Raw genomic sequence first — 16291 nt, 5'->3', positions numbered from 1 at the left:
TAAATATGATTTTTAGGGAAAAATAAAAAATCATGAAATGAAGGGTTAACGCGGCGAAGCAGATCTCAATTTGTTCCGCTGCTCGAGTTCGCATTGGCCACATTTGCCAATTCGCATCGCTCTCACTATGTCATCGGCCTAAGCCTCGAAAAATCAGTCAAATCCTGAAAAATTAGACAAATTGGCATCTCTGGTTAGAGGTCGAACTCAACTCTACGATAACCACAATTTTTTCCGGAGCGGAGAATCAAATCCTATGGATAATCGAGTCAGAAAATGTCACCCACGAAAACTTTTTTTTTTGCTTTTTTCTGAATGTAAAAAAGGATGTAAAATACTTTTTTAAAGTACGCCTACAGTAGCGTTCACTTTTCCTTAGAAATGGAATACAAGCGCACTGAAAATTCACCTTTGAAGATTCATAAAATTTTACTGTGATAATATTTTTCGTTCATATTTTCTTCAAATGATGATCAACTAACAACAATTATCTCACAAAATCTCACTAAAGCTGTGCATTTTTATAGCTTTAAACCAGCGTTCAAGTGCTAAATTGCATTATATCAGCCCATCAAGTGCAATTCTGCATTATAACTGCCCTTCGAGTGCTACGCTGCATCATATTAGAACTATAACCTACTATTTTAAAATGCCACTAGCATTTTATCAGCGTGCCACAATGTCTTTGAAATGCAACTTCGCTCTATAAATCAGAATAACAATTGCTATATTTTCTAAGCATTAATTTGGCATCACACAAGTTTGCTTTAATGCTTTTAAGCACTATGCACTAAGAGCTAATAAGATGTACATAATGAAGCTCTATAGCTGACGTTGGGACAGAATTTGTGCTAGTTTTTAAGTGCTCATGGTTACTTGGAATCTGAATCAGGCAAATAGCAATTCGCTGCACCACACAACGTACAAAACAAACAAAAAAAATAATTTCATTCCGGCTGTAAGCGTTGCCAAATTCAAATCTTTACCCTCATTGAAAAAAAAAAATCACCGACAAAAAAACTGCACCGAATAGTGCACAAACAACAAAAAAGATCATCAATGGAAGGGCTTGTGATATAGCTCGGTTGGCAAGTCCGTTGTCTCCTGAGCCGATGTCTACGAGTTCGAGCCCAAGAGTAAAAAAAGAACACAGTTGTGCCGCATAGTTTTTCAATATTGATCCGCCAACTGCAACGTTGATAAAGTCGCGAATGCCATAAAGATGGTAAAACGACTATAATCGAAACAAAAAAAAAAATAAAAAGAATAAAAATTAAAAAAAATTAAAATCATTAGTGAAAAATATCAGATCTGTAGTTTTTGTTAATTTTTGTTTGACTGTTGATGCCTAAATGTGTTGTAAAATTCGGAAGCTACTTTCAACTGTGTTATCTTTTCTCATAACTGACTACTTTCACATGAATCTGAATTCTGCCTTTTCTTTACGAAATTTTGAATCAATCGATATGGTTTCTATTTCCTATTTCAAAACGCTTGTTGTGGTCTATTTGGTTGGTCTAGTTGGTCTGTACTAATCTTAACCAAATTCTTAAAATCCGTCTTCTGTGCGGCCAGGATCTGTACTGAAAAATCACTAATCACTAATCACTAATCGTACTGCCACAGCCAGAACTTATGTCTGAGTCCCGAAGAATAAAACAAATTTGTTATTATTCTTTTTGTCTTTCATCATGCTTTTAATTATGTTAACATGAAAACATTAAAATAATTAAAAACATGAAACGGTCGGGCCTACTGTGGAGCAGAGAACGCAGAGACATCAGGAACAAGGAGAAAGAAGAAGCGTGGACCACCAGTACCATACGCTCCGAGGGGCATTACGTTGGAAGCAAATAAGCTAAAAAAGTGCTCCTTGTTGATAATGGAACCTATGGAATATGACCCATCCTTCAGCGGTTGCAAATGAGTAATTTTAAACACAGAAATCATAAAACATTACAAATAATCAGTGAGGATTGGAAATTAGTAATTTCAATCATTTTTATTCAACTCATCTGTATTAAATAGATTTCTGTGTTCCCTCATTTCTGGTCGTTGACCAAGGATAAAGCGCCTTTACTCGCTCTTGAAAATAAAGAAGAACAAAATAAAACATTAGTAGACACAGGACCTTTCGAGCCCTTCAAGAGCTCAAAAGGCTTATTTCATAAATTCAGTCAGATACAAAAGTATTTGACTAATTGAATTTTCTGTTAATTGAACAATTAGGCAGACCTGTTTACCCATAGTGTTGAAAATAATAGTTAAAGCTGAATAATGATAAATTCAGATTATGTGAAATGAATTTTGTATTATGATTATAATGCGTTGAATCTTCATATCATCATATGAAATTATAAAAGATTAATAATTCTATTTTTTCCTGAATTTTTACCGTTAAATTGTGTCGTGTAAAGGAAGCATAAGACCACGTTGAAATTGAAATAAAACCAGTAAAGAGCGAATATGGAAAAGTTAAATTGGAAGTTCCTCACCAAATGCTGCAAGGCAACGCTTGCTGTGACGATGTTCGCCTTCTTCTAGTAGTTCTGCATCGGAGCTTCCCGGTTCGCGAACATGTTTGGATTCAGTGCTGCAGACCAGTGTCATTGTATCATTAAAAAAGAAGCATTGATACTGTCCCACCAAAAATATCATTAAATGAATGTGTTTAAGCAATGTGTCAAACATTTTTCACGTGTGCAAGCCACTTCATTTTTCCCAAGATGCAACACTTAACGCAATCTATGCCACTGAATCATTTTCCGAATAACACACAAGCCGGGGGAGCGGGGGAGCAATAATTTAGACACTCAGGCTTTGCTCTTTTTTAAGAATTCTACCAAGCTGTATTTTAATTTTTCACTCCACAATTAACTTATCAAAAACCTCCTTTCACTTCATCCAACAACCGCATCGTCAGCCAATGATAAGGTCGCCGTGCTTAATTTTTCTTCACATAAATTTCAAATCAATAACCGTTGTGCAAAAATAGCTCCAGCTTGATTCTTCAAATATCACTCCACATATCAATTTTGGGATTTACTTCCCATAGTACTCTTTTCTCAGGGCGCTAACTTAAATCGAACTGAATCTACACCGCTATTTCACGCTCTCCAAAGAGGCTTGAATATATAAAAATTAATCAAAAAACGCGTAGGAAACTTCTGGCGAGCATTTAAACAAAGATTTTCACTATTTCACTTCAAATTTCCTATTTAAACGATAAATGAATTAAATTTTTGGATGGAGGAAAACAAAAACGCGTCCGTCGCCAAAAAAGTCATGGCTTACTCCCCCGGCCAGGATCTGTACTGAAAAATAATGAAAAACTCTGTACTTTTTATGATAAATGTGTTCTTGTGGCAACCCTGCCTTCTGCTGTTTTAAATTTTTGTTTCTTGCAAAAAAATTGTAAAGGTGACGTTCGGAGCAGAGCTGCCTAGTGGTTTCGTCTAAAAATCAGGACACTGGCCTCAGTTTATGCAAAAGAAGAGATTATCTTCTTGGCTGGTATTCAAAACCCAGCACAATTCACCTCTGGTCCGGGGAGCAGCGTCTTTTCTCGTAAACGTACGAAGAAAAAACTGCGTTAGCCAGGGTTGCCAACATTTTTTTTCAAAAATCAGGGAACTGGTGAATTAAAAAATCAGGCAAAATCAGGCTCCGTTAAAGTTACGGAGATTTCACTCAAAGTGATGACATTTTTTTTGGCCATCGCTCCACTTTTCACTCTAATATGTGTTGTAAGCCTACTTGGTCAAATAATTCTACTGAATCAAAGCAATCTAAAGATCTTCACGCTCGGCCATGTTGAACCATTAATGTTTGAAAAATAAACATAATGGCAGTTTTGTGGATTAAGTCGTTTTATGAGTTTTCAGCCAAAACTCATAAAATGAGATTCCACAGAGAACTTGAATAATGGTTATTTTTCAAGCATGGTCGAAAAAGTAAGAAATGGGCCGAAATCAAAAGAAAAAAAATGTTTTTTATTATGAATCATTTAAAATCTCATTCTATTATTTTATTTACATAGAATAATCTCATTTTATATGGTCAATATTACATTTGAAATGGCCAATTTTCAAAAATCTGGATAGCACAGGAAAACAGAATAAATGAATTAAAGCCGATTTTCAGCTGATTTTTTTTTTCATTTCAAAACATGATGTTTCTAGTTCCCTTCACCGGTATCTGCACTGTGGGAAACGGTAAAAGAGCTGCTGGCAAAAGAGCTGATTGCGTCGATTATTCTACTGTTGGCCACTGCTGCCACGGACGAAGCGCTGCTGCCTTTCCTCCAATGAATGCTGGTTTTTCCTCGTAGATTTTCGGAACCGACATGTACCTCTTGGTGCAGCAACACTGGGGAGATCCGGAGCATCCTAGAATTAATTTTTCAAGGTCATTCTTGCATCAGTTGATAGAGATTTTCAATGATGACTTGTACTTACCCAAAAACTCAACGGCAACTGGTAACAAAGAATATTAATATTCCGCTGAACTGCTGCTGCTTCCGACTTCAAACAACTCATAATTTTTTCACAACTCTGGTCTGAAAATGGAATTGAAAGATAGCGTCCATGGCGGTCAAATTTTTAATAATTTTATCATTGCGTTGTTATCAAGCGAAAACTTACAGTTTCATTATGAAGAAATTCAGGGGAATTCTTTGAAATTACCTTGCTGCAAGTCAAACGCGGAACCCGAAAAAATCAACACTTCTCCGATTGCAAAAATGGCGACTGTTTTTCCAATCATTTTATTGTTGAATTTCAACCATAATTGAAATTTTCGCCATGAACTCATAAAATGGTTGAAATTAAACGATTCATTACGGTTGAAAAATAACAATTTTAGGAGTTCTACCATACATATCATAAAATGTATGAAAAACAGTCATTTCTGGTTAATAAAATACGAGCGTGTTTAATTCCCTTTTTTAAATAAGAATCAAAGGGAATCTTTCGATTGCTTTGATTCAGCCACATTTTCACTTTTTAACTCCAGCAATGGTACCTAATCCAATTCCTTACTGCCCATTTTTCATCACATTCCCAAAAATAAGGCAAAATCAAGCAAATTTTTAAAAAAAATCAGGGAAATTCAATGGCTTATCTATTAGGTTGTCAGGCTGAGCCTCGAAAAATCAGACAAATTCTGAAAAATCAGGCACATTGGCATCTCTGCCGTTAGCTACCAGATTTCTTCTCAACAACCAGATCTCAACAATAGATTTTTCCGGAGAAGGAAATTCTCTTAATCAGCGGATGTGAATGCTCTCACCCACCCTTACGTGTTGATAATCTCACTCTTCATTGCAGTGCAATAAATCTCTCCCCGCACAGCTTGGAGGGATCACACGAAAAAAATTGCACTCTCTTTCACTGGACAAGGTGAAGCTGAGCTGAGCTGACGAGTTTTGCTACCCATGCAAACAATTCACATACACTCATACGTTATGTTTCTGGTGCTTTGTTTGGCGAATGATGCTCCGTATGGTTCAAAGATCGAAAGAATAGATCATGAATGGTAAATGAAAAAAAAATCGCCTCGTTTTGGAATCGTACTCGAGTCTTATGATTACCTCTACGATACCTCACCAATAGGCTAAATCGTCAGATGTAAACTAGTCAAGCTGTAGCTCTATAATTAAGTTGACTTCATCGAGTTGAATTCGCTACTAGATTCTACGGCAAAAAATGCTCATCGTGCCCCGATCAATGGTGCTCTGTTCGCCCCGAGTCAACAAGTTGAAGTAAAAACGCGTCAAGATAAGCTAACGATCATAAGAGCTTATTTCCTGGTATTCAAAAATTATTTTCGTCACTTGAGAACATAGTTGGTTTTGTTTAATTTATAAGGAGATTTATTTTTTGCTAAAAAATTATTACTATAGGAACTACAAAATTATTTCTCGCGAAAATTGATTTGAGAAAATACGTATTTCCTTCGGAAAGAGGGGTGCCCAGTTCGCCCCGGATGCTCGTTATGTCCCTGACTCCCCTATGTATTCATAAGCAAGTTATAAGTCCTAAGTCAATTCAAAAATATTTCATTTGGCACTCAGCTTCAACTTCTATGCATTTTCAAGTCGTTTGAGGCACTCTAAAACAATGTCCGATTGAGCTGAAATTTTGCTAAAGCCATTTCAGGTCAATAATACTTGAGTCAAAAGTAGCGGGAATAAATTGATGTCACTTATTTACCAATCGGTCTCCGATTAAAGTCTCTAACAAAGCCCACCAAGATGAGTAAAATATCTATTACAATCGGGACTCTCTCGGTAGCGCAAGTTCCAGAAAACGTGATTTCAATTTATTCCCGCTACTTTAGACTCACCATCTTATTTGTGAGCGGTTTTTACATCTCGGCTTATGGTTTCCACCCTGGTCAAAACATTTCACTAAGCTGGTGCCTGCTTACTTGGGGAAAACTTACATCGTATGCCCTTATCATAATCATATCAGCCATTGCAGTTTATTTAGTCGCGTCGCGATGGCTTACAATTCCTAGAATTGCCGGTTCTGTAACAATGATTCACCAAACGGCAATAGTGGCGCTTTCGCGTGAGTTAGGGTGTGCAGGAAGCAGATGTGATCTCACTATTGATAAGCAATTCGCGCGTTCTAATCGAGTGCACTTACACTTGGTTTAGTTTTGGTTTTATTTACACAATCCAATATATTACGTCTATTTTCGTAACAAGTTTCTTAGAATCCTATCTACCAGCTGTTGGTCAAATGAAAACAATCGTTTTATAAAAAGGACTGGTGCAAATTTTAAGCTCACATTGAACTTGAAGTTGTTCATCGAGACTGTTGTGTTTTTAGTTGTCATTTTAGAGTGATCCTTTTCCTTTTTGGATTGTAAGTTTAAGTTACTGTAACAGATAAAAAAAAAGTTTCATAGAAATGTTATAGGAGGCTGTGATGATTTTCTTCCATATAGTTTGATAGAATCGAAAAATTAAACTCAGCTAAGAAAAAAATAAGAAGAAATCTTAAATTCATTTCAAAGATAAAGGATTAGGGGGAATGTGAGGATGGAACACAACTCTAGGTGCTCCTGGCAGATGGCAGTAGAATAGCTTTTTTCATTCCGTTTTAGAGTTGTCGGCAGTCGGCTTCATATTTTGGATCGGTGACAAAGGCTATATGCCCAAAAAAGTTATTATTATTTTTAGTATGAGAAAATAAACCAATTTTGTTTTCTGGTTAATCAATACACATTTTTTTTTATTTTGAAGAAAAGTAAACTATAAATATCATCTAACAGTGATCAGTGTTGAAAAAAACCCAAAAACTGCCACGCCTCAAAAATTGAACTGAATTTTCTTGTGTTCGAATATTGAGTTTTTCGTTTAAATTTTCTATTAATCGAATCAGCATTTTTAACGGAGGAAATGAGTAAAAACGGAAATGGTACCTTGCTGGAAGTCAGCAACAATGGTGACTATAAAAACGGGCGGAGCAAGCATGAAAATAATGTCGACGAGGACGAGGAAGCATCCTTTTTTCCTCCGAACACTAGGTAAGTAATACGCAATTGAATGCAAGTATTTGTTAAAATAATCACTCAGTGTTCCGAGAAAAAGTAAATCTCTACCGCACCGGTTGGAAGTTTGCGAAACCCAACCCGTATTACATTGTTTTCGGAAATTAATCGTAACCGTTGTTTGGGGAAGAAAAGTTCCCAAAAGTACCATCTGAAATTCGCCAAAATCTGGAAAGTTTTTCCAAAAAAAAAAAAAACAGTCGAGATTACAATGGGCCAAAAACTTCGCCGCGACGACGACGCCACGTTGAAGTAAAAGAAAAAGTTAGAAGGGAAAAAACTTCGTTGACAACAACTGGTCCCTGAAGAAGTAGCAGACGTATTCCTCCTGTTTTCAGTCTTTCAGACGACGCTCAGTGTTTCTCGGTAATGAAAGTTACTTGGCAGTTTTTCGGGCAACTTTTAAATCGGTTGTTTTTTCAGCAACAATTTTCTTGGAGGAAAGGAAATCTGTGGGACAATATAGGTTGATTACATGAATTCGTCATTATTTGACCTTCCTGAGTGCAATTTGATCGTGATATAACAACAATAACAGAGTTATGATTTGAGAATAAACTTTCTCGATTCATTGCAGTTTTACGCCGTTTCGAACAATAGTCTGTGCTGTGCTTTGAAAATTGGCTGAGTTGATTCGAGTTTCTTTTTGTCGATCAAACCCTTTCTCAAAATCGACTTAATTGTAATAATTATAATTATCATGCGAGTAGATTATCTTGAACGTGTGCTATCAAATGTGATTATGGTTGAGCTTGGTTGAGTTTAACAAATGTTCGATTTAAAGCATGTCTAAGCTTTTTTTTTTAAACTTTTTCAATGTTGGATTGACAAATCTGTCGAAAGGACGCGATTACATCTTCAAGATGATTAATGTTCAAACGGGTCGTTCAACAAACTTCCACCTCGCTTTTTTTCGCCCCTTTCAATCGGCATATACATTCAGTGGGGCAACTTTTGATGGATGGAGAGCTGGGAAAGTTAATGTTCCAAAAAAGGATCTGCTTCCAGCTGACGATGTCATCAAAAGTTTTGCGTCACTCAATCCCATCCGAAGTGTCACAGCTCACAGCAGAGGATGAAAATATAGATTCAAGTTTAATTAATTTATTACCACCCGGTTGTTGTCAACTGTCGCATTCCTTATTTTTTTCTTTTGACGTTATGCATTTTACTCAAGAAGACACTTTTATTTGATTACTGATTCTGTTAGTCAGTAGTAGGCATTGGCTTTTGAACGAAAAAAAAACAGCAGTTGATTACCTTCTGGTGTTTTTATATGTTTTGCTGTCTAATGCTCTAGGTACATATGATTCCCATTTTCATGGTCAAACCGTAGTAGGCCAGAAATCCTTTTTTCTCGTTTATTCGGATTGCCAAATAAAATGGTTGTTGAGAAAGGTTTTCCTTTTGCTCCTTCTAGCGATGAAAGCTAACTGGATTACCGTCACGCCATTCCTTTTCGGGGTGTGACCAAACCAATCTGCCCAACGTGAGGTCGCAACATTTGAACCCTTTTTTCCTTGTTTATTTTTTTGCTTTCTATACGAAAATACAAAAATGACAAAATAACCACCTGTTCTCCGGGGATGAAAAGAAATGAAATGGAATCATAAATATGCTCTCTTCTTCTAACTTTCCAAGCCCCGAAACCGACAACATATTTACATATCTTTTCGCTTTTTCCCATATTTTTATGTTACAGGTACAACGATGGCTCGGTCCGGCTGCGGAATCCCAACATCGAACTCATGGACCAGGATATTCTGTACCATTTGGCCTTAGGCAGCGGCAGCCATGATTTGCAGGAGATGTTCGGAGATGTTAAGGTGAGGCCACGAGACAAGCAAAAAAAAACCTTTTTCATTCCTCGTTTGGTTTTTATTAGATCGATATGTTATGAGAGGCAAATGAATTAAGGTCATTGTCAAACCAGAATATTAAAATTCGGTTAAAAAAAAGCTTGATTAAGAACTAAAGTTCAAGAACTCAAATTTAGACTCGAATTAATAATTGCCGAACTTTGAAATGCGCTTCATATTTTACCTAAATTTCATATCATGGTTATTCTTTTTTAATTGGGAGTTTTTTTTATTTTTTCTTTTGAACCATTTATTTCATTTAAAATCCACATTTCAAGCATTGTGAATCTCTCACATTTGTCACTCTTTTCGATTTGTTCCTCCAAAATTCATCAAGGAGGTTAAAAAATAGGATTAATCATTATTGTATCTCGAAAATTTGTCGGTTGTAGTTTTCTGCAATCAGTGAAAAAATATTGAAGTATTCTTTTGTTTGTGATGATTTTCTCCAGCAAATATAGACAATTGCTGATTTGAAACTATGATGATAGCATATCTTAGCGAAATAGTAAAATTGAAGTTTTCCCGATTTGTTGTGATTTTGATCAATCTTTTTGCTGTTTAAAAACTCAGATTTAGAATTAAAATTTGAAAAATACGGCTTTAGTAATGAAACGAAAACCAAGGAACAGAAAATTAGTAACAATTTAGAAGAAAAAAAATGGTACATATTAAACACCAAACAAAAAAAGACATGAAAAAGCGACCAAACTAGAAAAAAAGGAACGACGAAAGAACAAATAAAAAAAATGAGGCGGAAATGATACAAAACACATGAAGTTAAATAAAATTCCAATAACAATAATGAAAAACTAAAAAAAAATTAACAGCATCAACCAAAAATACACGATAACGCCATAAACATTGAATTTCACGAATTGCCTGCAGAAAAATTAAACAAAAAATTAAGGCAAATAAACAAAACAATTAGCAGTCTGACAGAAAACAAACCACGTACAACAAAAATACACGATAATGCCATAAACATTGAACTGTGTATTACAGTACACAATCCAACTGGCCTGCTGTGTTTAGGATAAGGTTGCCAGATTGCCTGGTTTAATCCGGGTTTGCCCGGATATTTAATACCAAATTTGGAAACAGTCCGGCCCGGCTCGGTTGCCCAGATTTAATTGAAAAATGACCGGATTTTGCACGGAATTATTCACTATATATGGCAAATAAATTTAAAAAAATAACAAACGCCTCCAAAACGAATTTTTTTGAGCAAGTTTTATAAAGTAATCATGAAAGATTTTTTGAAAGCCTAAAATACGATTAAAAATCTTTCGATGAGTTTTGATGAAAATTTTTTTTTTTATAATTTTTTTTCTAGATTTTTGTTAAGTAATTTCTGAGTTTTGATTATTATAACCAACAGCTTTGAGCTTTCTTCAAAAATTTGCCCTTCACAGCAAAAAAAAATGTAACGCTGGCCGATGTAATTTACGGAGATGTTAGTAAACCGGTGTATTTATTTGGATTATCGTTTCAATATTACATCTTTTCTATGTACACTATGCGAGCACGTCTTTTAGTGTAATATTGCAACCAGCGATGTTATATCACATCAAGTAGTCAATGCTTATCCAAATTGACATTTGATTTGCTAACGTATGAAAAAGTTGGTGAAGGATTGCAAGGCTCAGGAAAATTTGTTTTTCTGGTGAGTATGATCAATCTTCTCAAAAAAACTTAGCAAAACCATTCAGCAAGGTTTCATTTTCTATTTTTCTCTCCAGGACAATTTCGCCCAAGAACACCGGCATGAATGAAAAATAAAGAAAGACTTGAACTTGAACATCCGGAGAAAAGGTTAGTATATTTTCCGATCTCATTATCCTCAAAGAGCTCATTGCCTATTTATGCTTTTAGGAAGGAAATGTTACACACACTAGCTGTTTCTTCGTAAGGATACGGAACGATACGGAACCTCGAACTTCAAATCTTACTGATACGGTGCCTTAGTTATATTGCTCCATTTCCGATGAAAAATCGTCAGCAATGGAAGGAAGTTTGAACAGCTATCGATTCATGGCAAATAATGTGATCAGAAGTTCAAGTGCAATGTTTCCATAGTTCCAGCTCAATCGGTGGGCACGGGAACCTGTCTTCTTAAAGGATGAGTTAGAGAGTATTTACTTCCTATCCGGACGACCCACAAATGGCATTTATCACCTAGGATAAGAATTTTATGTAACAGAATGATAATATTTTCAAATAAATTATCCGCCAAAAGTTTGAATATAATTGCTCAGTTTAATTCTCATCCGATTCCCAGATACTTATATTGATACCTAAAACTATAATCGTGCTCGAATTTGTCTACTACGTACGATACATACTTTTGATGTAATTTGTTTTACATCGTTTAGATGTCATTTCGTAGTCACATAAAAACAATGTAATATTAGAGACCTTTTGCAACTCAAGTTATGTGCAGGTTTTTGATGTAATATCGCAACACTTTTTTTGCTGTGTTCGCTTACATTTTCACCGCCTACTCACTTCTTCTACGAAGCGCACTCGCTTCATCTATCCACCTATATATTTCACAATGTCTTAAATTTCTACTTAGAATTCATCTCGCCGCAATGCCATTAAAATATTATAATCAACAATTATAACGGCGATAAAAATCTGAAACAATTTCTGAGTTTTGAGAGAAATTGACCGGATTTATGGTCGTAACTTTTGAAATCAAATGCCTGGATTTTGCCAGGTTTTTATAAAAAAATTGCCCGGTTTGTCCGGTCCGGATACGTGCTGACTGGCAACCTTAGTTTAGGAATGTGTGATCAAAAATCGATCACGATTTCTATACAGAATAGTCTGTACGGCAAAAGCGTACCACCACACTTTTATGCTTTCCCATACAAAAATGCGCTAGACTTACAATTTTCAACACCTATCCAAAATAACTTTATCCTACGAAGCTCATCTGATGCTTGCCTATCCGCCTGTTCTTCATTGCTTTAAATAATTCTTCTGCCAGGCATTTCAACTCGCCGCGCGTGTCAATGAACATACTTAAGGAAAATATAAAACTAAATAATAAACGAACAAAAACACACATCAGAATTGAATTTCAATGTTTCTTTAAAGAGATTCCGTTAACTTAACACTATAGGCGTACATCTTTCAAGGATATGATGGCTAGCATCTTACAAATGCTAAAATTAGCAAACCCATATCTGCAATGGACCATATGGAGTAAATGAAACCAAATGAAAATATTTTTGACAGTTTTGCAATTTCAAGGTTTGTGATTTTGATTTTTATAATGATATTTTTATCAATTTTAATTTATTTTTTTTTGTCATTTTTGCAATTACTGTTATTTTGGCCTTTTCGGCCAATATGGCATTTTTGTATTAAGGTTTTTTTGTCTTTTTGACATTTTTGTATTCTTTTTTAGGTCATTTGTCATTTTAGTCATTTTCACAATTGTTTGTAATTTATTATCAGAACTTATATGATTTTTTTGTTATTATTAGGTAAGTTAAATCATCGGGATTTTTTGCCGTTTTAACATTTCTGTTTTTTTTCAATTTTGTTACCTTTGTTCTTTCTGTTATTTTTGTCACTTAAGTCTTTTTGACATTTTTATCATTATCATTTGTGTCAATTTTGTAACTTGGGCCATTTTTTTTTCTTTTCATTATAATAATTTTTGTAATTTGTTCCGTTATTTTGAGACTTTTGGAAGTTTTCAAAATTTTTGTCATTTTAGTCTTTTTGAATTTTTGTCGATTTTGGCATTCTTGTAATTTTTATTTGTTTGTAATTTTTAATTTTTTTCATCTTTGTGTTTTTGTTAATGTGGACATTTTAAGCACCTTTTTTAACTTTTTGTATTTTTTTATATATTGGTACTCTTTATAGTTTTTGTAATTTATGAAATTTTCCTTTCTGTTATATTGGTCTTTGCGTGTAAATTTTGTATTTTTTGTTTTTTTTTCTGTCACATTTGCTATTTTTATCTCTTTGCTGTTTCTGTCACTCAGTGAAATTTTTAACAAAAATAATAATTAAAAAAGACGACTAAATAAGTCAATAATGAGCAAAAGTATGAAACATAAGGACCATGAACAAATACCGTAAAAATATAACACTTGAAAGAGAAAAAGAAAAAAAAAGTAATAATTCATATCCAGAACACAGATCAAGAATTCAAATTTAGAATTTAGTTTCAGGATTCAAAACTCAGATTCAAACTAGATTTAGAATCAAGAATTGAGATTCATAATAAGAATTTTGAGAATTCAGACTCAAAAATAAAATTCCGAATTGGAAATCCAAATCCAGATTGAAACTTAGATCCATCGATGGATTGCTTTCTCAGTTTGTTATCATCGTACTCGATACAATCGTTACGATCGATAGGTAGAACGCTTAAAAGAATAGTAGGCATTGACCTGATGGCATCGCAAGTGTTTTTTTTTTCGTCCAACTCAAGTTTATTATAATTTTATTATTAAAGTAGAAATCATCCGACAAACTGTTAAAAAAGATGTTTAACGAGTGGCCGTATTTGTTCAGAATTAGTCATCATCGAAACTGTGGTTTTTGTTTAAAAGCTTCCGAAAGTTTGCTATGGACGAGTGTGGGCTGGACCAGAAAAATGTAGTTTGTCCCGAAAATCAGTCCATGAGCAATACAAATTTGCACCATATTTGTATTAATAATCCAAGAATGAGCATTCAAAGTGATTTTCTTCTCGAACAGGAGAAAGTAAGAAGCTGAATTTTGGTTTCATGCAATTCAAGTATTTTACGGATGGGAATTTTTGGTTACCAACTGAACGCTTCAAATGGCGTCGAAGCTCCGTATAGAAGAATGATTGTTCGTGGCAAAGCCTTCTTCGTTATCTTGGCTCATAGTGAGTAATTTTTTCATAGAATTCATTTTTAGAATTTGAACCTAGAATTCAGATTCAGAATTTAAAAATCAGTCAGTTATCAGATTTGAATCGGAATAAGAAATTAAGATTCAGGATTCGAAAACCAGAATCGAAATTAAGTTTTCAAACCACCTCAACTTCAACTCAAATATCAAAATAATCACACTAGTTTTGCGCATAATTCTAGGAACTTCCTTATCAATTGGGTTTTTATTTTCTAATGCTTCCCAATGGGCCTGTTTTACAAAGCCTGACCCTGACACGAGATGAGATTGACGTAATGTAACGTACAAGAGAGTTATGGTCACGGTCCCTCGTGCTTTGTTCCGGTCATTTAAATATGATTAAGCTGGATTGTTCCGTTGTTATCAGCAGGAAACGTGATCGACCCGTGTTGTTTGGCGGCAAAGCTTTTAAAAATAAACTATCACGCGTACCCGCCTTTTTTTCGTTTTGTTTTGCGTTGCTTATGTTTAGCTTAATCACAGCATAATTGATAGGTTTATTTATGGTGATTGATTACTATTCATCTTAGTCTGTAAGTAGTTAAATACATACTTTTTTACCGGAATAAGCTCAAGAATTCACTAATCCTCTAAAATATATCAAACTCTAAACATGCTGAAAATAACCTCCAGTTCATAAGAGTTTTTAACGGGTATTTTCGTTTTCGCCCAACAGTTTGTCTGCATGGGTGGAACCCCGAAGCGCATGGAGAACTTCGCACACTTCATCATGGACGAGATCGGCTACAAACTGCCGGCCGGAACTCAGCTCCAGGATATCAGCGCGTTCTCCTACCGTTACTCGATGTATAAGGTTTGTTATTTAGGTTTTGTTTTGAAAAATAAATTGAAATCAATAGGAAGTCACTTTTTTTTTGTTTTTGTAGGTCGGTCCGGTGCTGTCGATCAGCCACGGAATGGGAGTGCCTTCGCTCGGCATTTTGCTGCACGAGATGATCAAGCTGATGTACCACGCCAAGTGCAAGAACCCGATCTTCATCCGTATCGGAACGTGCGGAGGTATCGGTGTCGAGGGTGGAACCGTGGTCATTACCGATGATGCCGTGGATGGATTGTTGCGTAGTACGCATGAGTTGGTTTGTGATGCTCTTAGTATTTAGGGGAGAAGAACCTCCAAATGACTAATGTTGTGATATTTTCAGGCCATCCTGGGTAAAATTGTACATCGTCCAGCAGTCGTGGATAAGCGACTAGTGCGGGAGCTAAAATCGCTCGCCTCGCCAGATGATCCCTACGATACGATTACCGGCAAAACCATGTGTACGTCCGACTTCTATGAAGGTGAGTAATCATCAACTGTAAGGATTTTCTGTGATGATTTCAATCTCCTAAGTCTTTCTGGCGTTGACTTTAGGATTTGCTTCCTTGGGGATTTCGAGGTCGTCGCTCAACCTCCCCAAGTTTGATGTATATTACTTTTATTTTATTTATATAGTATTTCGTCTCACGACATAACTTGATGAACTTATTTCCTAAAATTTACTCGGTACATGGCAACCGTTCTCCAATTTCGGACATCTTACATTCGCCAGATCACGCTTTACTTGGTCTTTGCAGGACAGTCTTTCGGTATTCTCATCCAGCCTTCGCCACCTTCTGGATAGTGGGTTCGCCGTAGAGCCGCGCGAGCTCGTGGTTCATCCTTCGCCTCCACACTCCGTTCTCCTGCACGCCGCCAAAGATGATTCTTAACACTCGTCGCTCGAATATTCCGAGCCTGCGCAGGTCCTCCTCGAACAATATTCACGTCTCGTGCCCGTAGAGGACAACCGGTCTAATGACCGGCGTTGTGTATAGGTTACACTTTGTGCGGAGGCTAAGTCTTCTCGACCGCAGTTGCTTGTAGAGTCCATAGTAGGCACGACTTCCTGGTGCCATTGTTTGCGGTCACCAGTGAACCGAGAAAGACAAAGTCTCCGACTATCTCCAGCTCGTCGCCATTC

At 35.8% G+C, this 16291-nt stretch overlaps 1 protein-coding gene across 5 annotated transcripts in view; it reads left to right on the top strand.

Annotated features, from left to right (window-relative positions):
- Window positions 1-16291, top strand: part of LOC129738479 (uridine phosphorylase 1) — a 58774-nt gene that overhangs the window by 37934 nt on the left and 4549 nt on the right. For 2 of the 5 annotated variants that reach the window (XM_055729698.1, XM_055729697.1), the window contains exons 2-6: window positions 7392-7536; window positions 9263-9386; window positions 15004-15141; window positions 15215-15424; window positions 15491-15629. In XM_055729698.1, coding sequence (XP_055585673.1) covers window positions 7409-7536; window positions 9263-9386; window positions 15004-15141; window positions 15215-15424; window positions 15491-15629 — 739 coding nt within the window. In that variant the 5' untranslated portion in view covers window positions 7392-7408. Of the gene's footprint in view, window positions 1-6737; window positions 6873-7391; window positions 7537-9262; window positions 9387-15003; window positions 15142-15214; window positions 15425-15490; window positions 15630-16291 lie in introns of those variants that run through there. The other 3 variants (XM_055729699.1, XM_055729700.1, XM_055729696.1) reach the window with 2 other exon arrangements.

Source organism: Uranotaenia lowii, chromosome 1 (genome assembly GCF_029784155.1).
Source record: "Uranotaenia lowii strain MFRU-FL chromosome 1, ASM2978415v1, whole genome shotgun sequence".
NCBI lineage: Eukaryota > Metazoa > Arthropoda > Insecta > Diptera > Culicidae > Uranotaenia > Uranotaenia lowii.
Note: the sequence above shows the minus strand (reverse complement) of the source record. Positions and strands in the feature narration are given on the sequence as shown.